The 26,643-nt window shown below is 36.3% G+C and overlaps 1 protein-coding gene across 5 annotated transcripts; it reads left to right on the top strand.

Moving 5' to 3' along the window:
* The first annotated feature begins 998 nt into the window (after positions 1 to 998).
* KIF14 (kinesin family member 14) lies at positions 999 to 25,877 on the top strand. Of its 5 annotated transcripts, none has more exons than XM_068690565.1 (30): positions 999 to 1,141; positions 2,281 to 3,468; positions 3,842 to 4,096; positions 4,681 to 4,759; positions 5,446 to 5,544; positions 6,120 to 6,172; positions 6,757 to 6,787; positions 7,144 to 7,251; positions 8,156 to 8,272; positions 8,786 to 8,904; positions 9,719 to 9,891; positions 10,495 to 10,639; positions 10,746 to 10,809; positions 11,008 to 11,192; positions 11,949 to 12,051; positions 12,263 to 12,423; positions 13,279 to 13,426; positions 14,156 to 14,308; positions 14,913 to 15,039; positions 15,622 to 15,715; positions 16,487 to 16,625; positions 17,130 to 17,230; positions 17,910 to 18,004; positions 18,739 to 18,960; positions 19,116 to 19,300; positions 20,217 to 20,375; positions 21,093 to 21,212; positions 22,701 to 22,775; positions 23,384 to 23,522; positions 23,657 to 25,877. In XM_068690565.1, exons 2-30 carry the CDS (start codon positions 2,369 to 2,371, stop codon positions 24,046 to 24,048), a joined length of 4,941 nt encoding a protein of 1,646 aa, XP_068546666.1. In that variant the 5' UTR covers positions 999 to 1,141; positions 2,281 to 2,368; the 3' UTR covers positions 24,049 to 25,877. The 5 variants fall into 5 exon arrangements, with proteins under 5 accessions (XP_068546666.1, XP_068546668.1, XP_068546667.1 ...); XM_068690567.1 differs by lacking the exon at positions 999 to 1,141 and adding an exon at positions 1,179 to 1,341; XM_068690566.1 differs by lacking the exon at positions 999 to 1,141 and adding an exon at positions 1,369 to 1,508.
* Positions 25,878 to 26,643: the final 766 nt, after the last annotated feature.

Below are 26,643 nucleotides of genomic sequence, written 5' to 3'. Positions count from 1 at the left end.
TTGAGGAGGGGGAGTGAGAGAGCAGCTGTGGTGGAGCTCGGCTGCCCACTTGAGCAGAACCATGACACCTTGTAATTTTTACGTTATTATACTAAGTTAAGATCTTTGTAAAGGACACCTTTTGCGCAAAAGGAATAAAAAAAAAAGGTGGCAGATGAGTCTCTGAAAAGAAGCCCTGAAGCTCCCCCCTTTTAGTTTACATAAAAGCTTCTGCTGAGAAGATTTCCTAATCCTCAGGATGGTCACCGGAGGTCTGTTATGAATGTATATACAGGTTTTGTTTGTAAACAGTAATGAACTTTTCAAAAAGAAAATTTAGTTTCACCTTTATCGCCTCCAAACCACTCCTGTTCAAGCACTTTTGCAATAGTAGAAAGACTTGGTTGTTAGTGTAGCTTCATTGTAGAGAAATAGGGTGAACTACTTAAGGAAGAAATGGGATTTTTTTATTTTTTTATTTTTTTATTTTTTTATTTTATTTTATTTTTTTTTATGAAAGTGGGTAATTAATGTATAACTGATTGCATTTTCTTGCTACTTATTTAAGTGTACCTCCTGGTAGTGCCCGGCACCAGGTGGTCTTTTTTCTTCCAGGAAAACAGACTAATACTCTATCAATCAAGATAACATTACTTACAGAGTTACTACAACTTTTTTTTTTTTTTTTTGGACTGAGGCTAAGAAATTATTAAGTTGTTATTTTTTTCGGAGTTTTTTCCTGCCTTACTATGTCCCTGTCAGTCAGACAGCCCTCCCAGGTAGTTATGGGGTACCGCTAGGTGTTGTCTGTCTGCTGTTTGGCCAAAGTACAGCGGTGTGAGAGGATGACTTTGGTATCGAGCTGATCTTTAAATCTTCATGGCTGGTTTGGTTTGGTTTTGTTTTGAATCCCCCTCCCCTGGCTGGAGCCAAAAAGCGCAGCTATGACCTGCTGCAGGATAGGGGGCCCAGACTAGGGGCGTGCTGGGTAAGCACAAGGTACACGGCATTCAGCCGCTCCGTGAGGCGGGGGCAGCTGCCGTGTTCCTGGGGCAGGCCCTCCCGTTCCTCCCGCCTGCGGAAGGGGGGGGCCGGGCCAATCCCCGCCCGCCCGCCGCATTCAAACGGGGCCGAGGCGAGCGCGGGCGGCGGCCGCTGTGTGGTGAGGCGGGGACGGGGCTGGGGCTGGGGCCGGGGCCCGGGCTCGGCTCCCTCACGGCGCCCGGGGCGGCCCGCGGGGGTCGGGGCCTCGGGGGTGGTGGCGGTCCCCGAGGGGGGTCCCTGAGGGGGCGGGCAGCCGTGGACGGAGCCGTAATTTCAGAGCTCAGCGTTACAAACCCCTCCCCTTCTGCTGAAGCAGGGGTTAGGTTGCCGCTTTGATACACTTCCTTTTTTTTTTTTTTGTTTTTCTTTTCTCTCCCTTTGTGACCATTCACTTTTTTATCTCAGCGATGCGCGCAGTTCTTACAGGATCTCGAGGCGGATGATTTACTGTTGATTTTTAACGACAAATTGCTAGCACCTGACAGGTCTGCGGAGCGTGGTGGTGGCACTCCTACAACAGCCCTGTTGCATACACAACAGTGAAAGGGCGTTTTTCTGTACGGGTTGTTTCTCATCTTTGCCACGTTTAAAAATGTGGAAAGTTGTATCCATGCTCTCTTTACAATTTTTCTTCAATCTGTTAAGTTAGTTATTTGTCACTTTAGCTATGCGTATATGTAATGTGGTCATCTAAAATAAGTTCCAAACATATTCTACCAGGTGTCTTTATTAACTGCCTTATTTTGACATTGGCTTTCAAATATAAGAATCCTGAAAAAAAATATCTGTTCTCGGTGTTTGCAGCTTTCCTAGCCCCCGTTAATAATGTTGTTACTCTGTTGTTGTCTGTTAGCTGTCAAGCACCGTCAGTGTGCGTAGTTCTGAGTGAATGGAGGCAGGAACTTGAATTCCTTTTACTTGGGAACCATTGGAAATCATTAGGAACAAACGTCTGTGGTCATCTTTGTTACTAAATAATTAGATTGTCCTTTGTATTAAATGGCGCTGCTTCATGATGTTTCTGAAGCGAATCAGAGAATTCAATAAATGGAATCAAATAGCCTACTGTGGGTAGAGATTGTCATTCAAGTATAGGATGACATCTTTTCTATTTTTAAGTGCTGGAGGTGAGATGGGGACACTAATTGTTAATGTTTGGGAACATATATTTACTGCAGAATATGTAAGGAGCTCTTTATGCCCTGAAATACACCTCATATCTGTCAAAAGCATAAAATTTTTGCTTTGTTTATCCAGGTTCAGCGAGAAGAAGCAATGAGATACAATCTTCTAGGAAAGCTGTTGTATTGGTTATAATCCTAACGTTAACTTGCTTGAAGGCAAAATGCCTGATTACAAGGTTCCTGCAAGAAATCCCTCAGAGGCACAATGTACTACCACTTCTCAGAGGATTTCTTCACGAAGTGCTTTTACCAGCAGCAAAATGTCTGGGCAGCAACTGACATCACAGATGTCAGGAAAAGAAAAAGATGGTCTTCTTTCATCATCTCGGAATAGGACTGAGGAAGTAAATAGCACCTATGTGATATCAGCCTGTAATAATGCAAGTGACGCATCAGTTACATTGAAGCCTCAGGACAGATTAACACTCCAGAGGAGAACAAGAGTAAGCAAAAACTTGGTGTCCAGCAGTGAACAATCAGATAACAAAATAAGACAGAGCATAGAAAATACACAAACAGGCAAAAGATGTACTCTACAGAGGCGTGTGAGGACTGGCTCTGTGGAGAAGAGTAAAATTAATTGGAATGCTGTGCCTGGAATAGAAAATAATGACTTTGCTGCAGAAAGAAATTACAAGACTGCGCTTCGACCAAATATTAATAATAATGATACTCGGCATGGTAATCCAAGCTGTAAATTAGCTGAGGGTCAGTCAAATACGAAGATGCATTTTAACCTGAACAGCAAGGACTTGTTTGGCAATGTTGAAAATGACAAACGCACACCTGTAAAACGTAAGACAAGCACTGCTGACTCAAAACTTCAAAATGAAGCTCATATATCAGAGCAATTAGTTACCTCAAAGAACATTAATAGGACATCAGGAGAGCAACTGAATGAAAAAGGTGATGTAAATAAGCTAGAGGAAAAGCAAAGGTTACAACACTTAATGATAAAGCATAACAGTTTAGAAAGGCCAAGGATACCAACAAAAGGTTCAACAGAAGGATTTATGCTTACACCAAAGAACAGCACATTTCAGGATAAGTCATCTCTGTCAGCTTTAAATAAACGACCACTTCATCCTCCGTTGGTGTCAAAAAAGAAAACCGGTGTTTCTAGTTGTCCTGTGAGTATAAGCGCAAAAGCAAAAGAGAAAGTAGAAACGCTTACAGAGAACAACAGCACTGAGGAAGATATTTTCAAAGTAGAAAACAGCAAAGTGACTGTAGCCGTGCGTGTACGGCCTTTCAGTAACAGGTTTGTATCTTGGACTTGTTTCTGATGCTACATAATGCCTTCTTTAGTGTATGTACACTTCTGTTTTATTTTCTGAATTGTTTGTTTTTCATTAGCCAAATAATATATACTTCAAAATTAGCAAGTATTTCAACACCAAGGTGAAGATTTTAAGAGGAATTCATTTCATGGTAGTTTGGGACTATGCTTTAAATAGTCATTAGCTAAAGTACTTGAGCTTGGATGTTTTTTATCTTCATCAGACAGGTCTGTTTTTAAACAATGGTTACCCAACTTTTTATTTTCATAAGGTGATTGATTGAAATTACTAACTTAAAGAATGTAGCTTATGCCTTTTATTTTTTTTTTAATTATGTTTTTTCCTTCTGTTCAGAGAGAAAAATGAAAACTCACTTCCTGTAGTCTCCATGAGTGGCTCGGAGACAGCTGTACGAAATCCAAGCACAAACCAAGTTTACACCTTCAGTTATGACTTCTCTTTCTGGTCTTTTGACAAGTGTCATCCTAATTTTGCAAGCCAAGCAATGATTTATAAAACTTTGGCACTGCCACTCCTAGAAAGAGCTTTTGAGGGATATAATGCTTGTCTTTTTGCTTATGGGCAAACTGGTACTGGAAAATCATACACGTAAGTTCCTAAAAATAATTGTTAAAATATTGCAGGCACCAATTATTATGCAGTGTGAAGTTATGAGAAGAGATTATATGTAATAGATTTAATAGTTAGTAAGTTGTGTTAAAATGTTTTTATATGTTTTAAGACAATATAAATAATGAAAACAATAATATTTAAAACTATTTTCCGCAGTGGCAAAGCTGAGCAGGAAGCATCTAGGCCAGAGGTGGAGAGGGGCTTGCATTACTACACTGACAGGATGCAGAGAATAGGGTATACATACATTTTAGGATATGAAACATCTATAGGTTTCATGTTTATAGTACAATTTACTAATCTTCAGTTACTCTAGGGTTTCTCTTTGCCTTGGCTTTTCTACCTATCAAGGGGTGAAATGGAAATTATAAGAGACCTCAGGTATCATCATGTCCACTCTCCTGCTTGAACACATGCCAACTTAGATGAGGTTTATTTCTGTAACTAGGTGTTTCTATTACTTAAATAAATGTATGATGTTTTAACTTTAGCTTTACAATTAATATTAAAACTAGCTATAAAGCGAGAAAAAACTGAACTAATGTTTTTTGTAACTACAGGATGATGGGGTTTGATGAAGACCGAGGGATAATTCCAAGACTCTGTGAAGATCTTTTCAGTCAAATGGACAAACAACAGGTAGTATGTTTATACGTTCGAGCTTCTGTTGAATTATGAGGAGACTGGTGTGTTTCAGTATCTTGATAACTGTTTCATTCCTTCTCTTTATACCTTAGTACTGATCCACTTACTGCTAATGCCTGCATTTTATTGCTGATCCACTTACTGCTAATGCCTGCATTTTATTGCTGATTGAGATCTTATTTTTGATAGCACATCTGATTAACAGGATTCTCTAGCTAGTTCAAAACAACATTGTTTGCTTCCTGAGTGACAATGACGTACAGAAGAATTAAGGGCATGATAGAATAGAATTCTAAGCATATGAATTAATCTTAAAACATTGTCACGTTGATGTGAAATACGCTTGAATAGTATTTTAATTCTGTTTTCCTAGTTCAGTATTACTGAAACTACTTAAATAAAAATTAAGCAAAGCCTGCCTTAATTCTTGAGGCTTAAAATTTGAGTTGTAAATAATGCTTTGTTTCCTTTTCTGTTCTGAGAATAGTTTTTGTGTGTGTGTGATCCTTTCCAGAATGATTTAAAGTGTTTTTTCTTTCTGTTTCTCCCCACGTTGACTGGTATAGTAATAGTAATCTTAGAGAATCCTATTGAATAGAAGGATCTGGTAAACTTCCAAAACAGAAAGAATGATGAAATGTTTCTTGGGCTGTATGAGTATTTCTTTTTGTTATTATTAGGTCTTGTATCACCTTGAAATGAGCTATTTTGAAGTTTACAATGAGAAAATTCATGATTTGCTTGTCTTCAAAGCTGAAAACAGACAGAAGAAACAACCAGTAAGTTGCACACAGAAACAAGTATATACACAATCTCAAAATAGTGGCATTTATTCTGTAAATAAAAATACGCAGATGGCAAGTGATCATTGCTTTGTTATCTAAGTACTTTAAATTGCTGGTGGAATTCCAGGTTAAAAAAAAACAAGTCTTAGGACTTCAAGCAAAATGTGTGGCACTCCAGAAATGCTAAGCAAAAAATCTTGCTGAAATAGAAGCAAAATGATTCAGTTGAATCTCTAAAAATTGTTAACATCTTGTATCTGCAAAGTGAAGAAGATATTGTCAGCCTTTATGAGAAAGACCTATAGAATATTATTTATCTAGGACATCTTCAGATTATATTGATATAACATACATAATTCAGATTAATATTATTAACATATTAATATAATATAAATATATGGATAATGCATTAAAACTGCATTTCATCCACTACAATCTCTCTCCTCAGTTCTTGGTCCTACTGAAATGTCAGTTCACTTTGAAAAATATCTGTGTATTTTTTTATCTTCTGGGCTGCCTGTTTGCTACTGATCCTAACAGTCGTTTTCTTTTTTAACTGTTCTTACCAGCTCCGTGTAAGGGAACACCCGGTGTTAGGACCGTATGTGGAGGACCTAACAGTGTAAGTCTTAACTATTCTCAGGAAATCATAACTACATCAGGAAGCACTGCCTTTACTGTGGGGATGATGGAGCACTGAAATAGGTTGCAAAGAGAGGCTGTGGAGATCTTCAGACTGGCATTGGAGAGCTTCAAAAGCTGCTTGGACATGGTCATGGGCAACCTGCTTTCGGTATCGTTCCCTGAGCAGGGGGACTGGACCAGATGATCTCCAGAGGCCTTTTCTGATCTTGAGCATCCTGCGTTTTTAATAGATCTATGGCATAATCCTGAAACGGCGTGCTGTTATTTTGAGGCTCTGTGAAAGCCTGTTAACTCACGAGTGAATTAAGAAAAATCTTAGTTTAATGCAGTTTTGTAGAAACACGTACCCTAGTTTGACTTGCTGTATTTCCACTGGCCTTAGTATAATTGGAATTATTTTAGTAGGTTTAGAAACAAATGGAAGTCTAAAGACAACAAGAGTTTTCATGGTATATTTGGATTTTGTCTGTAAGTCAGGAAGTGTTTCAAAGCTCGTGTGACTGGGAAACCACAGAAAGAAACAGTCTGAATACAAACTTGTTTTTTTCTCCCCCTCTGTAGGAATGTTGTCAGTTCTTACTCTGATATCCAGGTAAGATTTATTTGGTTATATATCTCCTTGCTTCTTCTGTTGCTGCTGAAAAATCTATTCCATGGAAAGGAATAAAAAAAAAACCAACAAAACACACTTTACAGGTTGCCCAATATTCTGTGATGTTTCGCTTGATGATGCTGAAGTATAAAGAGCATTAGTCCTATGTCGTGGAGCTGAGTAGATGCGTACAGGCATGCGTCACTCTCTTTAAGTGGTTACCTCTTAAACTCAGGTTTTGATTTCTCCCTTACAGAGTCGTCATTTATGTTAATAATTTCATTTGCAAACATTTTAAACTGCAGTTGATTACTCAAATTACTTTTTGGTTTCATGTTCTGGCTTATCTCTTACAGAGTTGGCTTGAGCTAGGGAATAAGCAGAGAGCGACAGCTGCTACGGTAATGAATGACAAGAGTTCTAGATCTCATTCTGTCTTCACCCTTGTCATGACACAAACCAAGGTATTGCTGCGTGTGTTTTAATTATCTGTTCAACTTGCATAGTAGAAAATTGTGTGATGCCTAGAGAATTGGCAGAGTATACTTGAATGAGGTGAATAAAGGCCAGTGAATTTTTAACGTCTTTCTCTGCAGCCAGCATGTTTCATTTTATGTGCTTTGATGATTACATTCTGTTCTCTCTGTTCTACGTATATTTATAGAAGCAATATAATTACTCCTAGACTGGCAGATCTAGGAATAGTTTCAAGTAGTTCAGGATATCTCTCACCTGTTTGTCTCCAGAATATGGTCACTACAATTTTTCGTTTCTCTTACAGATGTGTAAGAGACAAAACCTGACATTGTGAGATAATCCTGAAAACAGAAGTGAAATAAGTAGAGCTCCTCAGTAGTCTACACACTATCAGTTTTCTTTATTTACAAATAACTTGTTTGCTTGTTCTTGGCTGTACTAATTTTTCAGCACAATTACCTAGTCTGTCATTCTTCCCTTCACCATTCTTACCCCCGGATTACTACTTCTCTCTATCAGAATTAGCCTTGAGACTTTTCCACTGACTATTTAACTGATCTTCATTAATGTAAGGCAGTGACAGCCTACTGATTTCTGTGGGTAATGGCCAGAGGCAATAGTCAAACTTCAGCAGCAAACTATGGATTTAAGTGGATCTGGTGTTGTGCAGTTCATGCTTATATAGTTATTCAACTGCAAACACTTAATGTTATGGTTAATGGTATGGGTTTAGTCACCTTCCAGGAATGTACACAAAGGTGTCCTTGCAAAAAAGTAAATGGAAATGTCGATTTTCATTTATGTATTTTTTAAGTTAAAAGTTTGTTGTTTTTTTGTTTGTCCTCAGGCTTTTTATTTTGATTCAAGTGCAAGCTTCTCTACTTTTTTCAGGTAGAATCTGTGGATGAACAGCAACGTGACCGTAGTCTTACCAGTCACATAAATCTAATTGATTTAGCAGGCAGCGAATGCTGTTCTACGGCTCAGACCACTGGAGAAAGGCTGAAGGTAAACCACAATTGGAAATGTGTGGAGCAGGGAAAGACAGACTCCACAGAATACCCTTAAACTTCAACTCCCAAATATCCTCACATACCAGGGTTCTTGGGCAAGACACTCCCTCTGCTGTGCAGGCCTGGTGATCATCTGAAAGGAATGAGTGTGAACTGCACGCATGAGCAGCTGGCTTTGCATTTACGTCTCAGATGCTGTACACAGAGTTCAGGCTTGCACCTTTTCTTGGGATTCAGTAAACAGTTCTAGTAAGATCCTTTCTTTCAGTCTGCCTGACTGAAATGGTTTCATGGTTCTCAAGACTCTTTAAGACAGGGGTCTCTGTTATTTCCAAGTGAAGATCTAGGATATTCTTGTATCATCTTGTTTTTTAATTGGTGACATTTAATATGGCACATCTGTACTACACATTGAATAAGCACAATTAACATTGTTAATCAACAGTCATTAACATCACACAAGTAAATACAGTTGTATTATAATTATTTTTATTTTTGCTTTGTGTAGGAGGGTGTGAGTATTAATAAATCACTCTTAACCCTTGGAAAGGTTATTTCTGCACTCTCAAAGCAGTCTCAAAATGGAAAGAAAACTTTCATTCCTTACCGGGAATCTGTCCTTACTTGGTATGTATGCTCCAGAATTTTTTATATAGAAGTAAAGGCCTTTGCAGGTTGCGGATTCCCCTTCTGCACAGGAGCCATTTCCCCCTTGACTGCTGTGCAGCTCACCCCTAGACCCCTACTGCAGAAGTAGGGTGATAGGAGAGGCAGGGTAGATGGAGTTATTCCATCTCTGATTTGGGGTCTAGTACATTCATCACCTCTTTTCCTCCATATGCTTCACAAAGAAATGTGTTACTATGCTTGGCTGATACCACCCTCACTTTAGTATTGTTCCTTGTCTGTCTTACCATGGGACGAATGTTACAGCTCTTTTGCATCATGTATCATTTGTTTTTCAACTACTTGCTTGTTATGTCATCTTGCATCAAATACTTCGGTTTTGTAATGCTTCTTGTGTTACTGGTGATGGGTTTGATAGCAACAGGTTGAAGTGATTTGAACTAAGACAGATGCTTTTAGGTGGCTTAGCACAAAAGTTACTTCCACATCCTAGTGCTAATTTCGCAGTGACATTCAGGTAAGGACAAAGTATGGCTTGCTGTTAGAGCAATTCCCGTGTTTCTGCACCCAGTACAAATAATCTTTCTGCTTAGAAATCTGAAACTCGCATTTCAAGGTGACACATAGAGGGAAGAATAAATCAGATAAAGAACAAACAGGACCTTGGTTTGTACTATTAGTAGCTGTCAATCACTCTCCCACTACTCTCAAAGTTGCAAGACCCTAGGTATTTTGTATTTATTCTGTTCAGATTTAACTTTGATTTTGATGCTGGGAGGGAGAGAAATAACTTCTGATTTCTGCTCAAATGAAGGTTATTGAAGGAAAGTCTTGGTGGAAATTCACAAACGGCTATGATTGCCACAATAAGTCCAGCTGCCAGCAGCACAGAAGAAACTCTCAGCACTCTTCGCTATGCAAAACAAGCTTGTTCAATTATCAACACTGCTAAAGTAAATGAAGATGTGAATGCCAAGTTGATCAGAGGTGAGGTTGACATCTGCAGCTTTTAATAGCTTTTTTTAATTTCTGTCTGGGTTTAACTTATTACTCATAAGAAAAATTACTACTAATAATTGTGCTGACCACTGGTTTATTTACTCCTCTAATGTTTGCTAGTCAAGATTTTTATAAATTACACACACCGTCATCTTTGAGACAGTTTTGCTGTTTCATTAACTTTTTAAAATTTGATTCAATTCATAAATAACACTCTGGTATGCCCCAGTGATGCTTACCGCTGAGTATTATTTGTGTTCAGTTTTTCCTAATAACACACTAATCAGGTGCTTTGTGATTTTTAAATACAAAAATCTTTCCTCTCTGGTTTTCATGTATAATCTTGCAACTAGTCTAACAGGATATCTTCTTTGTAATTCTACTTGTCTTTGTGAGTTGTGTTTATTTTTTTTTCCTTTCCAAAGACAGTATCTTGGGCAACAGTTGAGAACCTTTAACAGGGAAAGATGTTTTGCTTTTAATTAGATACAAGGATAAATTTTCTAGTATTGTACTGAAATGTCTAAATACTATTTTATCTGTAATTTGTGTGTGTGTGTGTGTACTGTGTTTTTGGTTTGTCTAATATAGAATTGAAAGCTGAAATTGAAAAACTGAAGGCACAGAAAAGTGCTCAGAACACTGATCCTGAAAAATACAGGCGTTATTTGCAGGAAATAACATCTCTGAGGATGAAATTGCATCAACAGGAGAGGGACACAGCAGAAATGCAAAGGTGGGACAGTCAATAACATCTTCTAAAAAAGCAAGTGGGAAAATGTATATGGTTTAATTTTGCTCCTAAGACAGTGTTAAGTTATTTTTCCCCTTAATATATTAAGGGCCTGGAAAGAAAAACTTGAGCAAGCAGAAAAGAGGAAATTAGAAGATATAAAGGAATTGCAGGTATGTTTTCTTTCTTCCACTTGTCCCTTCACTTTACATAGGAGCTAGGACAGAAAAAAATAACATCGGCAATTCTTGCAGAAGAATTAGAGTAGTTCAAAGATTTGGTTTCATGAATGCTGTTCTTTTAACAGATTAATATAGATATTTGGATACACAAAGTAAATTGTCTTTTTTGCTGGTATCTCTTTTATCTAGAAAGCAGGAATTGCATTCAAAATGGACAATCACTTACCAAACCTTGTTAATCTCAGTGAAGATCCCCAGCTTTCTGAGGTGCTGTTGTATATGATTAAAGAAGGAGAAACTACAGTTGGAAGGTATACACCGAATTCAAAACATGATATCCAGCTTTCTGGAGTGCTAATTGCTGATGACCATTGGTACGTAGTATTCTTTGATTTTGTTTTTCTTATACTTAGATCAGAAGTATCTCCTGCTCTGGCCTTTCTCCTACTTTTGGAGTCGCTCTTCCTTCTAACAAAATATGGTTTTCTAATTAGGGAAGATATTACTGAAGGATAATTTTTGTATTCTTCAGTGACTAAGGTAACTTCGTTCTATTTCTCCCTAGAAATCTGTTAACCAAGGTAGTTTAACTTCTTAGTATATTTTGTTAGTGGAGTGAAATTTTCTGTTCATGTAGAAATTCTGGAGAAGGACCTGATCAAATGGTGCTGTCTATAACTCTCCCATTCAACTTAATGTAATAGTGAAATGCCTTTACAATTTTCAATTAAAACTGAAACTAGAGAACAACTTGGCCAGCTTTCTGAAACGTTTGAAGTGCATCCTGTGCTATGGATCCTAGATAGAATGCTGGAGGAAATTTAACGAATCAATTACTGAAAATAGGAAAGACCTGGATATGTTGAGAAATTACGCTTTATCAAAGAAATGCTCAGATGACAGGGTATCATAACGATTTTTTTAGTAGAAAGTTCTTAAATTTAAGTACAGATTCTCTTCCAACATACAGGTCACTCAGGAGTTGTGTAATGTAACTAAACAGGAAGAAGACACTCTACACATAGAAAAAGGATAACAGCACACTATGTACAGCGTGATTTTTACACATTAAGAAACATCACTTACAATTAACATACGCTACTGATATCACAAATGTTTCTTGTTTTCAGCGTTATAAAAAATAACCTTGGCCAAGTGAGTATTATTCCACGGAGAGAAGCAAAGACATATGTAAATGGGAAATGCATTTTAGACCCGACAGTTCTGCATCATGTAAGTAATTGACTTGGTAAAAGAAGAATATAAGCATGTGTAGATTTTGTAGCTGTATTAATGTTACAATTTCAGACTAAAGGTTTTCTAAGAGGGCTCTGAAACCTTTAAATAATTCTGTGTTCCCCTTCAATTTCTACTCCTACCTTCTCTGTTTCAAGCCTATAAATGTAGAAGTTACAGAATGAACCCTTTTTTTTTCCTCCTGTAGGGTGATCGAGTGATCCTTGGGGGAGACCATTATTTCAGGTTTAATCATCCAGTAGAGGTTCAGAAAGTTAAGAGGCCATCTTGTGGGACTACACTTTTGCATGATGGTCCTAAAGATTTTGAATTTGCAAAGAACGAGCTGCTTATTGCACAGAAAACTCAGTAAGCATTGTATCTTTTTATTCTAAGAATAAATTCACAGTTGTTAATGCAACTATGCAATAACTTTACTAAGAAACTTAAGGTCGTTAATTATTTCACTGTACATGAAAACTGGAAAACAATGCTTATTTTTAATTCATTCTATAATGGAAATGTAAGTCCCAGACTTAGCTGAAGTGAATGTGTGTGTGTGTGTGTGTGTGTATAAATAATATGAGATGATCACTACAATGCAGTTCACTTGTCAAGAAAACAGACCACCATTTAAGAAACACTAAGCTACAGAGGTCCACTGAGTAGTTTATCTCCTTAGTTGCATTTCTCCCCAGGCACATAATGAGTCAGAAATTGACTTCTGATGTTTTAGAGAATGGCACAAAGCTGAGAAACAAACATGCTACGAAAGGAGACGAGAGACCAAAGTTATGACCTTGGTTGTCTGTGATAGTGGAGAATTTCAGGTAGTGCAGTGTTATTCGTAGTTGCTTCTTTCCTGGGAGTTAATAAGTGTGAGTCTCATTGACTTAAAATATACTTTTCTTCATCTTAGTGTGATTTAGCAAGTTTCTATTACATTTTTTAATTTTGCAACATACAGATAATACAATAAATTTGGAAATCAAGTAGAGTGTGAAATATTAGGATTTTTTTCTTTTTCACCTGTGTCTGTTTCCCCTGTGAAATCAAAAATACCTACGTAAAAAATAAAAGTTGTGAAATACATTTTCACTGTTAAGTTTGGAGGCTGTAGAGTAACTCTTCCAGTTATGATAGAAGTGAATGAGAATATAATCCGTATGCAAGTTGTAAGAGATTAAAGCCAGCATTTTATGTGTGTGATGTTTCCATTTGTAGGCTTGAATCAGAAATTGAAGAGGCACGACTCAAAGCCAAGGAAGAAATGATGCAAAGTGTCCAAATAGCAAAAGAGATGATTCAGCAAGAACTGACATCACAAAAAGAAGCTTATGAAAGCAAAATAAAATCACTGGAAGCAGAGGTGGTAAGTTGCCTTAGCATCATTGTATAAAACATAGCAGTAAAGTACAGTAAGTCAGAAAGCAATGAAACAGAAGCAGTGGTATGTAGGGATTTATTTGTTTTGTTTTATGTGGTGGTTATTGTTCTTTTTTTTTTCTTGCATATCGTAACATTGTCTTAGGGAGTTATTTAAACATATATACATAAATACAGTCACTGTTGCTCACACAAAAAGTTGTAAAGTAGATATCCTCTTCAGAATTATTTTAGCCATTTTGGTTTATAGAAGTAGTTAGGAATTAAAATATTAATCCAGTGTGAATTTGATAAGGATGTAACTTGTGATTTTTTGCATACAGATTTTCTTCTATGTAAATTACTACAATTTTAGTGTTTTAGTGAACATGTTGTTTTTTTTCTGCTAAGTTTGCATGCTCGTTTGTTATATAATGTAAAAATATTTACAAGACTATTATTCTGTATAGAATTGTGCATCATGGCAAAACAATAATAAAGATGGAGTATTTTATTTCTTAAACATGCTATAGATGGCATAATGTGATGCTTGTGAAGCTTTCATTGCTTTCATTCGTATAACCTTTCATTGCTGGCAGTGGGCTTGAGTGGTCCACATGAGCTGCATATTCTCAATGTATTGAAGTAAAAATAAACCTTGATATCTGCTTACAGGATGGATCAGAAATGCTGTACAAGTAGTATACCTCCTTTTGTCTGTCCTTTATTATTTTAGAGAGAAGAATCTCATAAGAAGCAAATGCAAGAACTGAAAAACCAAAAGGCTGCAACTAAAATACAGGAGCTAGAGAAGGCAAAGCAAAATCTTGAGCTAGAATTACACTTCAACAAGAAGCGTTTGGAAGTGGAGACCTTAGCTACGAAGCAGGTATTTAAAAACAAACAAACAAACCAAACCCAAAGCTTTTTAGGTGATAAACCTTGTCTTTTAAATAAATCATTGCACCACATGATATGTTTGGTTTTTGGGCAGAAGGGAGGGATGACACAGTGGCTTGGGGGACTCTTTTTCCAAATATTTTTCTTCTGTGTGGGTTTTACACAAATAACTAGATTGCAATAGTATACTCGGAAGGTAAGCATACACTTTGGAGAGAAACTAGTACTGACCTTGTTATTTCTTATGTCACGTGAACCATTTTGCTCGTACGCCAAAAGGTACGACTCTAACAATTAATGTGGTGGTAATGTTTTTTGGCTGGTATTCATATATCTGACTTCTGCAACAAATTCTATTTCGTTTTTTTAATGTTACATCCTTTTCATTTTAATATTTCTTTTAAGAATTCGAGTATGTAAGTAAAACAAGAAAACTGAAGTTTAAACATGAAGGGCTTCATACTGATGGCAGATGGGGAAGATAAGTTTCATTCTGCTCTAATAGTCCTTAAAATGACAGCAACAAAAATATTTCACATAAGTAAACACCATTGAGTGTGATAGGCTTCTTCGTTTTTTTTCCTCTTTCTCAGGCTCTGGAAGATCATAGTATTCATCATGCAAAGATACTTCAGGCTCTGGAAGCTGAGAAACAGAAGATTGCTGAAGAAATACAAACCCTTCAGAAGAACCGTGGAAGTGGGAATAAAACTATGACTAGTACGTGTGTACATAACGTTGCAGGAGCAATGCTGACTTCTTGCTCAGTGGACTTGGATTTAGTGGCTGTGAACCCTTTTTCTTTCTTCCTCCAACACTTCTTTAACAGTCTGGAACGATGAGAGCCTTATGGTTCCTATGATCCTTTACCTTCTTAAGCAATGTTTATCAGACAGTGCGAAGAGATCTGTTTTAATCAAAAGTCAGGGTGGTTTGGCAGATATACATGTAGTCTGCATTTTCCCCTATTACTTAAAAGCCCTTCCTCTGTCTGGCTGAACTAGTTAAGATTTTAACTCACTGGGGAAACTAGACTAAAAATTGTTTCTGTTTAGTTTCCTACCTCTTAGTAGTGTACTACATAGTGTCTAGTGTTATGTTTCTATTTCTGAAATACCCTTTGTGTTCTTTTTTGAAGTGTTATCTTGGCTGGGAAGGCCTTTTTTTTCCTTTTTTTCCCCTCTCAAGCTATTGAGAGAGCTACTAATAGCTAAACTCTATTTGATTTTTTTTTTAAAACTTTTAGCTGTTGCAAAGTGTTGTTTGATCAGTTTAATCAATATGTCCTATATTCTTTATTAGTTCCTCTTAACTGGAATTCTTTGAAGTTATCTGTGATGATCAAAGAGGCCAACACCATTAGTAATGAACTAGGGAAAAACACTGTTTTCTGCAGGTGAGTATCTGAGTTGATTTATACAAGTATGGTGGGGATGCTGGAAGTGCACTGTACTGTTTGTTTTTCTTGTAACAGCTTTTTGTTAAATTGAACATGACATTTCACTTTTCTCAGCTAGGCTTAGTGTAGTGTGTAGCTTAGCAATGTTGGTTTGAAGAGTGTTTTTTTTTTTTTTATTAAGATTTTAAATGTTTACATTAGACAATTCATTTTGGATCACATGTGTTTTGGAGGTGAATCTCATGATATCTTTGTCCATCATGCTTTGTTTTGCTTATTAAAGCAGTCCTAAAACACACAGTAAAAACCTCAGAACATGCAAATAGCAGATAGCAAGAATTCAAATCCATTGTACTCTATAGATCTCTTGCTGTGCTGTGTTACTTGTCAGTCATAGCTGAAGAGAGCGTTCTAGAAGTTGATCCCTATAATGGCCAGGTGTTCTTAGCAGGAGAACAAGAACTCTGCCAGTAGAGTTCTGTAGCATATATTTAGTTCTGAGTTTCTTGAGAACCAGGAATTTGTATGCTAGTACTGACTTCTTTCTCTGATTACTGAGATTCCTTTTTTGTTTTTCATAAAAAGTTTAGTGGCTGATACTTAATGTTTGTGTTTTGTGAGAAATTTGATGTCCCAGGCTTGGATTACTGGACTTGTTATCAACTTCTTTATTTGTTCCTTCCTGCAAATATTTTATTTTTGAAACATGAATTAGTGTTTTTATACTTAGTTGTCATTATTTTTTTTTAAACTTTCTCAAATTCTTAGGCACGACAAAGTTGATGATAAAACAGGAACAGTATCTTCTATTCAAGTGCAGGTTCGTAATATCAAACTGGGAATAGCAACGTTCTGGAGCCTGGAGAAATTTGAATGCAAACTAGCAGCAATGAAAGAACTCTATGAGGTCAGTAAGAACTGAGGAAAAAACACTAATAATTTGTAGTGTTTTCTCGAAGAGAGTACAATAATCATATAGGATGGGAAGCTTGTTTTTTTTTTTTTTTTCAATGTGTTCTTAATTTTATTTTTATTTTTTAAACGTGTGCTCCTTTATTACTCAGAAGGCATATGAGAGCTCTGAAAAACTGTATTTTTTTCTAAACTTGGTATTCCTATATCTCAGATGCCAGATAGTTGGTTGTCTTTGCTAAACATTATATTTATTTATTTTTAATCAATTATTTATTTATAGTTTTTTTAAATATATATTTAAATTATTTATTTTTAGCAATTACATCTCAACATAGTTTGCAGTCCATTATTTTCTAGATTACATCTATTCTAACAAAAAGAAAAACATTGAATCTGCTATTGTACAGCCAAAATGTTGACTTCATCTATGGGTTGTATGCTTCGTTGTCACTCTATTTCTGCTTAACACTCCTCCTCTGTTTTCTTTGTTTTCCAGAGTAATGATAACAATAAAGCTGCTGATGTGTTTTATGACCCTGCTGATGAATGGGAACCCGACCTTTCAGATGCCTCAGTTTCCTCTCTTTCCAGGAGAAGGTGATAATTTGTAGCTCCTTCAGCTATGCTTGAAAGAAAGCAGAAGTTAATTTGTACAATTATGTAAACGTGCTTTTCTGCCACTCGTGGAACTTTTTATTTCTGAATTCTTCTTTTACCTTTTTATAGTGCTAAACTTATAAATTAAGTGAAAAGTTATGTAACCATTTGTGAGGAGTGGGGAAAGCTTAAAGCACAGTTAAAACAAGTCAGGCAGTACCAAGGGCAAGTGCCTAAGCTTAAACAGAGCTCCCAAAATGAGTGGGGGAGTTCCTTATGAGTCTCCTTCCAGCTGTTTCACAACTTAAAGGTTGGCTGAGGCTTCTCAAATTGCTCTCTTATCAAGAACTGGCCTTGGGTGCCAGGGACTAAGCAAGCAACCAGAGCCAGCCTAAAGAATTTTTTGGGTTGTCTGATGGTGGAGAGCTTCGTAGAATATATCTGTTTTACCAAGAAAAAAAACCTTCCCATTTGACTTTACAGAAGCAATTTAGTCTGTCCAACAAACAAGATCCAAAAGAGTGCATATACAACTTTTAATATAAAAAGAATATATTATAAAAAGTACATATAAATATTTTTTGTCTGGTGGTTGTTAATATTCGTTGCATCTTCAGTGGGCACTAGGGGAGAGGTTGTTTTTTTGTCTTTTACGTTTTTCTTCTCTCATCCTTTCTAGAAGTAGAAGTTTAATGAAGAACAAGAGAATTTCTAGATGTTTGTCTGGTATAAAATTGGAACCAACCCATGATACACAAACTTCCTATATTTCAGGTATTTATTGATATACAGGTAGATCACCTTTCATTTCATACTGAGAACTTGATGAAAATACTATCTGTATAAAACACATGTACTTCTAATACTTATTTTTAAAAACATATCTAAAAAAGTGTGGGCCAGAGAACAAACTGGAAAATGTCTTGTTTGTAATGTATTCAAGCTGATAACATCAAGCTGTTAACAGTAGATCTTTTTTTGGTTTCTCTGATTGTTTTTTTTAGAGTGAAAACTTCCTAACCATCCCTCTCAGCCCTGTTGAAAGCGTTTTACTTGAAACATTACCCCATCCTTAACTAAGCATTTTTACTGGAGATGAGGATAATTCATGTAACAAATTGCCTGAGGCTGAATCCTGATACAATCATTTGGAGACTGTGCTTGAGTTGTTGCTATTCATTTAACTGCTAAGGTTTCCCCTAGCTCTTTGTCAGGTTTTATCTATTTATTTTTTTTTTTTTGGTGAAAAACTAGATGCCTCAGGCTTCCAAATGTTTTTATGGAGTTATTTTAGATTGGCTGAGGTTTATTTTCTGTGTCTCCGTAGGTTCCATTATTGAAAAAGATGGATTAATGTTAAAGAATTTCACTGGGGAATTTCTTTGTACTAACTGAATCTAAAAACTATGTAGAATTACAAAATACAAAATAGTCATTATATGGATTTTCTGACTGCTTATTCTTGTGAAGAGTTTCTTGCCAATGTATTTTACTTTTTCACCTTACAGGTTCACAGAGTAAATCCAGCATATGCCCAAACTTCTCTGAATCACTTCTTCCTGGAATTTGCAAAGAAACTGTAAGTTCAGCTTTAGATTTACTGGAACAGAATCATGAAGGGAGAAAGAGCATAGCAGATCATCTCCTAAGGAATTTGTTTACCATTTTCTCTGGAGTTTCTGCCATTTCAAAAGCCTATGAACAGCAAGATGAAGAATGTCAAAAAAATTGTAAGTCTCACTTTCATAACTATTGAAGTAAATATTATTAAACGTCTTGTCTTTCAGACTTACAAGCATTCATATGTTTGCTGAGGGAAAGAATAAAGATTCCTACTTTTATTTGCAGAGCAGACCTGCTGATAGATCTCCTATTTCTTTTTTAGTTTTCTCTACTGATCATGCTGCTCAGTCCTACAGCATCAAAATTACCTCTGTGTTTGGCCAGCTTGTGGTTCTAGTCAAGGTTTGGCTTAACCATGTGCAAAAGTGCCCTGGCTCTGTGAAGACTGATGAAGAATTGAAACAGGAAGTAAAGAACCTGGGAGGTTATTTACAGTTACTGTTGCAGGTAAAGTATATATTTTGGAAGAAAAAAATATAATTCAGCTGCTGTGTGTAGAGAAGTTCTGTGCATTAAAACAATATAGACTACAGATGGGCTAAACACAGTTAAATACCCAGCATATAAAACAACAAATAGACAGACCTATGGAACATGAATAGCAAAGGGTATGTTTGTACTGGCTAAACTGGTACTATCTTATTTTATGTATTTATTTTTTGCTAGTTCAGTGTGACGTAGACTTCTGTGTCTAGGCCCTGACAACAGCAAAAGTTTGTCAGTATGCTGTCAGTCCTGATCTGGTGGGTTCTGCTTCCCAAGGATGGCACAGAATCATTGTGATGCATTGCTTTTATTGTGGGTGGGTGGGGTGGTGTTTTTATTTTTTTGTTTGTGTTTTTAACTATAAGATTAGAATTACCATAGCTACTATTAATTGGATCATACCTGTATTTCTTTGAGTCACACAGGTATCCTCAAAAGTATCTGTAATTCAGATACCAGTTTTATCTGACAATTGAGCAAATCATTCAAAGTAATGATAGGAATGCCACTTAGCCCTCTTGTTTTCCATGAAGGTAAAAGGGGAAAATAAAATATACAGTGACAAGAGTCATTGCTAGTTTGTATTCTGGAAAGTGCTACTGTTTATGGATTTATAAAACCAGTCACTGGTAAATGTTATTCCTGGTACAGCCTTGTGAAGAGTAATTCTATTTTAATTGTGTAGTATAATGATACCATTTTTCTTGATGGCTGCATTGGCTTCTTTTAGATGTAGTAGATAAGTCATTGGAAGTGGGAAGATAGAAAGCTGAAAACATATTAAACTATCATGCAGTGCAACCTCTCTCAAAGTCTTGTGCTGTTTGACCAGTGATACTTGCTAGTTTCAGTGAATGATAACGCTTTTGTTTCTAAGGGATGTTCTTCAGATATTTCCTCAATGGTAACAGAAGCACAGAGCAAAGTGAACGAAGCAGTAAAACAAACAATTAAATGCATAGGACACTTGGCAGTATTCACAAGAACTGATATTTCCATTTTTGAAGAGAACGACATTCCTGCGACTAGTCAACAGGTGAAAAAAATGTTTGTTAGAAATAATGGCTTTGTAGATGAGTATCAAAAATACTTGAGCTTGAAAACTTTATGTTTATTCCAAACAATATCTTTGTTTTTTTCCTTTGTATTCTTTGTGCTTCTGTGTCCTAGGATACAGCACTAAATAATGAAGTAATTTACATGTTGACATTCACTTTTTTTTTCAAGTAAACAAGCTCATAATTATAATGGTTATATAAAACAATTTGATCAATTAAGTGTTTTCAGTTTATCTAATACTCCTTTTTTTTTTTCTTCTGGAGGAGAAAATGTGTTAATATAAATGTGTTAATGCCCTGAATGTTTTTGAAATAAAAAACAATGAAACAAAAATCCCAAACTTTTAAGTTTGTATAACTTTCACCTACAAGCAAGAAGAAATGCTGTGCTTTTAGGGTTTTATCTCTGCAGAGATTGCATAAGTATACCTACTTCAATAGAATTCAATACTTATATGAATAATCTGGCTGAATACCACACCCAATTTTTAGAAATCTGAAGAAAATTGGGGAAAAGGAGGTTAGAGTGCTGAGCCACTGTGATCTGAGAATCACGTGTGTCTGAATAGGCCAGAGCTGAACAATTCGCACCCCACGCCCCCAAATTGTTTTTAGTCTGTTATGGAAAATCTATTTTAGCTTCTAGGCCAAATCAACTCCTTTAATCATTATGTTTTGAACCTTTATTTTAAAAGGACTTCGTACTTGCTGTTTATGATGGAGTAGGTTTGGGGCTGGACTTTCTTACGGAAACAGTACAGGAAAAAGCAAGAATGGTGCAGGAAGAACTATTGAAACAACATCCACAAAATGAGGTGAGATTTCAAGAAGATTATAAACAACTGATACGTTTTTAGAGGCACTTGATCATATTTTTTATTTTTCAACTGTTCTTTCTAGAAAGATTGTGTGGAATGCTATTACAGTTGAACAGAAGTTTGAGATGGGTGAGGCCAGTCTTGCAGTTTTGTTTTTTTTTTTTCCAGTCTTTAGCCTTTCACCCATTTGTAATCTGAACATTTAAATGTATTTAATTCAGAGTAATTTCTGAATTGAAGGGCACTTTGGGGACACGTTGAATAGAATTTCATAGTGTAATCATGAGGAAGAAGAACACAAAAAACTTTGACAAAGCTGCCACTGGACAAAATGATGAAGATGCCATTTTTTATTCTGTATACTGTTCTTAAGTTGTTTTGTATAAAACAAACAAACAAAACACTTAGTAATGTCTTATGATCCTAAAAGTTAATTGCTATTTTATAATGATAATAGCAAACACCTCTTTTTCCTACACCATTATTTTTGAGAAGATGATGAAGTTTAAAAGACTGTTTTTTTTGTAGACTTTATTTTGTCACATATGGTTCTTTTGCTCCTAGTCCCAAACAATGTGCTGTCTAAATATTAAAATAGTTCAGTGTTATCTTTTAACGTTTTTTGTACTGTCAAGACCAATGGTGGAAGTGTACCTGTATCTGAGCATTCCTGTCTTGTACCATGGATTTCTCTTTTTTTTTTTCTGTCAAAGCTGATAAACTTGCAGGGCTGTGGCCAGTAAGAAAGTCTGAATAGTGAGTTGGGTTAGATATGATACATACTTCTGAAGAATTTATTTCTGTTCAAAAGTAGATAATAAATGATCTGGAGTAAATGGTTCGTATCAGTTGGAAAAGAGTGATAAACTGCTTGTTGCAAGGAAAGCAAAAATTTCTTTTTACTCAGATTTTCACTGTTTCTTAATCCTACAGGTAGCAGTGAAACTGCCCCATATCTTTTATATTTCTGTCTACTTAACTCCAAAACGTTTCATGTTTCTAGCAAAAAGAATCGAGCAGTCTGCTTTATCAATATTTCTGTTCGCTTGCAGCAGATTTTTATCTACTAGCAGAGATCCTATACATGCTTGTTGTTGGCTGAGCTAATGTTTTGGCTAATGTCTCCAGCTAGTGCGAAGCTGCAAAGAGAGCACAAAGGTATTAGCTAAGAGCTTACCCCGCCACTTAGAATGGCAGCGATATAAAAATTACTGGAGAACCTTTCTTTAGTGAGCGCTTACTTTTGCTCATTTGACCCTCCTGTGTTAAGGCGTTATATGAAGTCTTGCAGATATGTGAACAGGTAGACAACATTATTAATAATTTCATTTGAAAAATACATGTCATATTGCAGAAACTTTGCTCTTGCTTTTGAATGTTTTCCTCATCAGCATGCTGGTGTTCATTGTTATGCTTCTAAAAGATTCACGTACTTTTACTGTGCCTTGAATGAAGTGTGCAATATAATTAAAAATTCTTTTGTAGATTCAAAATCGAATAAGGGATGATGCTGTGGCATTAGCCAGGTTCCTTGAAAATAACATCTCTTCTTGCAGAAAGGTAAGGGAAATGTTTCACCTAATGTGGGCTTTGAAGCTGGGTTTTAAATGTAACGGATGCATTTAACAAAACAAATCTGAAACTACCTGGATCTGAAATTGCCATATTTACAGTTTCATGATGACAATTCCTGCTCAGTGGCATTCTTGTGATTGGAACATTGCAGCTGTTCTAGCCACTGCATTTCCACTCAAAGATGCTTGGTTTTCATTTCACTTGGTGTTTCTAGAGCTACTTGTAGCTTATCCTTGTCCATTTGTGTTTATTATGAACACCCTGAAGTTCAGTAATGCAAGGGTAATAGTGGTATAAATAGCTACTGCAATATTTTATGCACACAGCTATTGATATTTTGAATTAAAAGGCAGGACAGATGTTTTAAAATGCCATTAAGAGCATTTTTGGGAGTTAGTTTATTTTTTTCTCTTTTCCTTCTTTCAATGATATGTACTTCTTTCCAGAGCTGTCTTATGTACTGTAACCTAATATCACTTTCATACTATATTTCAGTGGCCTGTTTTGTGTGACTAAATCCATAATAATGTATTAACTATTAAACATTCCTGTCATGTACTTGGGTCTTGTAAAATTGCTTTTTATTAATACAGAAAGAAGTAGAATCTCAATTACCAGAAGAAGATTATGTGTATATGGAAATCAAGAGAAGTACTAAGATCGCTGTGAAATACTTGGAATTGGAGCAGTGCCTCGCTGAAGTCTATCAGATCGTTTCTTCTACATTACAAGGTATTTACCTGGGTTATTGCCTGTCTTGCTAATAACATGTAGACTAAAGGAGACATGTATAGCAAGAGGAAGGGAAGACTGGTCTCTTTTTGCAGAATACCACATTTAATTCTTACTGTTTTTGTTTCTCATAGGGTCATTCAGAAACACAAGCCCTCTCAGGAGCTTTGCAGGAGAGATTTGTTTCATATCTGGATGTTTGTACAATTATTTCAGTTCATTTCCTTTGGCTTCTACTTCTACAAACAATCCTATCCAGAGAACACCCATGCCATTTATGAACTTGGATGAATTGGACTCTCTGGTTGATTCCCTTATTGTGAATTTTGAACTTGACCAAGGGCAGCAAAATCTGAAATCTCAGCCTCTGTGTAATGAAACTACTGAGACCGAAGGAAGCCAAAGTGAAACAGGTGGAGATGAATTTCCTTTGAAACTGAAGGGGATTCCAAAACACACGTATAAACTCCAGTCACCACCTACGTTTCCAGAGGAGCTCTCACTTGGCAAGATACAGTGGGTATAAAATACTATCAAGAATTCAGGGAAACTCTATGAGGGGAAAGTAATATATCACAAAAAATATCTTCAGTGGTTTTGTAGTCCATTGAAAAATCTTGGCCTGAAGTAACAGTGATAATGCTCTTCAACTCATTCTAAAGTAAGTTCGTGAGGTGTGGTGTTGCTAGAGGTTATCTTTGATTGCTCAAATCGCTTTCAGTATTAATTCACAGTGCATTAGAAGCATAGCTCTTCCTAAATAATATGCGAGTTATCCCATGATGCTGTGGAGAGTTGCACTGGTAAGCAATCTACAAGTAAAACTAGAATGTATGTATTAGAGATGTAGGGCTGGATGGGGTTCAAGTTCCACACTTTCAAGGTAAAAAATGAGGCAAAGATGTATTATAACCAAATCTACACGCATCGCTAAACATCCTTCACAGGTATTCTGTAAATCTAGATGACTCTATACTCAGGAATTATAACAAAACTCCCAGTGATAAATGCAGACAAGATTGATTCACGTCACTGATGCTGAAATTTAAGTTTGAGAGAATGTTGTGCTCCACTGCTTCCGTGTCACCTGTTGGATTAGCTTACCATTCTGCCTCCAGAAGTTAACATCGTGCTATGGCCTAAGCTTAACTGTGCTGCTCTGAGCTATTTACAAGACTATTGCTGTATGTTTATGTTCCTCATGTTCCTTTGCTGCTTGTACTGGGCTGTGATTTGGTGAAAGGATAGGGAGCAGATCTTCCTCTTTGCCTTTTGTGGATTGTTTCCTATGCTTTTTGCTTTTAGAATGACAGCAGCATTATAAGTGGACCTTCATTATGCTGAAACAGTGACTTTGCCAGTCAACTACTTCCTTGTGCTTTTTACTGTAGACATAGTTTATCATGTACCTTTTAGTCTGTTGGCTGAAGCCATTGAAAGCTAACTGCAAGGATGAAAATGTTTTAAGAATATTTATTCCTTAATACTGGGTACTAGGAGGCCTGGACCTCACACATCTTGCTCATAATCATGCTGAGAAAATTGGGAGCTGACACTTAAATGTTTTTTGTTTATTTCAAAGCTTCTGAGCCAGGTATTCATAGATACCATCTTTTCTTCTGAGAGAAGAGGCATAGCATCTTGAGAGATTCAGTCTGTGAGAACAGTTCAGGCTCTTAAAACCATTTTCTACAAATGGACTACATTGAAGAGAATCAGTCATCATTTTTCTGTGATAACTTTCATAGTAGTAACCAATGCTGTCATTTGGTGGTTTTGTGCTTATCTGCTGTGATGGAAATGTAGAAAGGTAATTATACTGTTATGGTAATTATCCATAACTCATATATCTTTTTCTGAAGATTAGTGTACCTTAATATTTTGTCCAAAAATGTCTTGCAGTGCGGTTCTACCATGAAAATTAATTGACACTTTTTATCTGCTGATTTCTATCTCACATGAGGTGCAGTGTTGCTTAGTTGCTTTCTTTAGAGACCTTTACAGGTCTGTTCAGGGGTTAACAAAGTCTATTCAGTTACTCAGATTTTTATGCTTATAAGTGTGAATACAATCCTGATATATTTATACTTTTGTAAATGTACAATTTTGTATTTGGCTGAAAGTTTTAAAAACATTTGTGGTTCTTCTGAATCATGTATCTAAGTGCAAGTATTGTGAAACTGAATCATGTAACTGATCGCCAGTTTCTACGGCTTCTGTAAAAACCTGTACAACAACACATGTAAGTTCTTTGCCAGTTTTCTTCTGTTCACAGTTGCTTTTGAGACCTTCCTTTGCTGGTAGTATTGCAATGTAACATTCTGAAATACTAATAAAAGATATTTTTCTATAGCACTCAAGTGAAACCCGAAGAGTGACTACTTTAAGTTTCTCTGTTAAGACATTTAACAGCACACGTTTAGATGCTGAATACTTGTGACTTAATCTATGCATATCAAGGTCATAATACTCCCTTCTTTTCCCATTTGTTAATATTGTGGTGTTATGCTAAGTTTCGGTTGCAAAGATATTAAAGTGTGTTACTTGCTGACATTTCACCTGCTAGATGATTAATCATATTTGCATTTTTTTCTATTTAATGAGAAGAACGGGTTCTGTGTATTATTAGAATTTGTTCACTTATTTTTTTTGAATGAAAGAACAAGGTTGTCACAACTCAAAGCTCACACTGACTTTCAGTTTTTAGCCTTTATCAAAACCATGAGAAAAACACCATGCAAACAAATCGGGTTCTGATAGTTTTAACTGAGGTAGCAGAAAGTTGATGGGCAACTTCAATCCCATCACATCTGGCTTTTGAACGATGAGTGAAAATGTTGCCAATAGCTTCCTGCAGCTTGTGTTCTCCTCATCCATGCTAAGGTGAATTGTAGAAAATGATTAAAGCACCTTAATATCATATTTACATTTTAGCATATGTCAACAAAACCTACTTCTGCTAGTGTTTTCTTCAGCTTGGTGCCCTTGTTACAGTTATACATCATTGAAGTACTTCACTCTTACTGTATGTATGGTGACCATACATCATCAGGGTGGGCTAGTGCTCATAACATATTGCATTAATACATCAGCCAGCCTGGCTGGAGCTCCAGTAATCTAT

The sequence above is a fragment of the Anas acuta genome, chromosome 8, assembly GCF_963932015.1.
Source record: "Anas acuta chromosome 8, bAnaAcu1.1, whole genome shotgun sequence".
In the NCBI taxonomy this organism is placed as follows: domain Eukaryota; kingdom Metazoa; phylum Chordata; class Aves; order Anseriformes; family Anatidae; genus Anas; species Anas acuta.
Note: the sequence above shows the minus strand (reverse complement) of the source record. Positions and strands in the feature narration are given on the sequence as shown.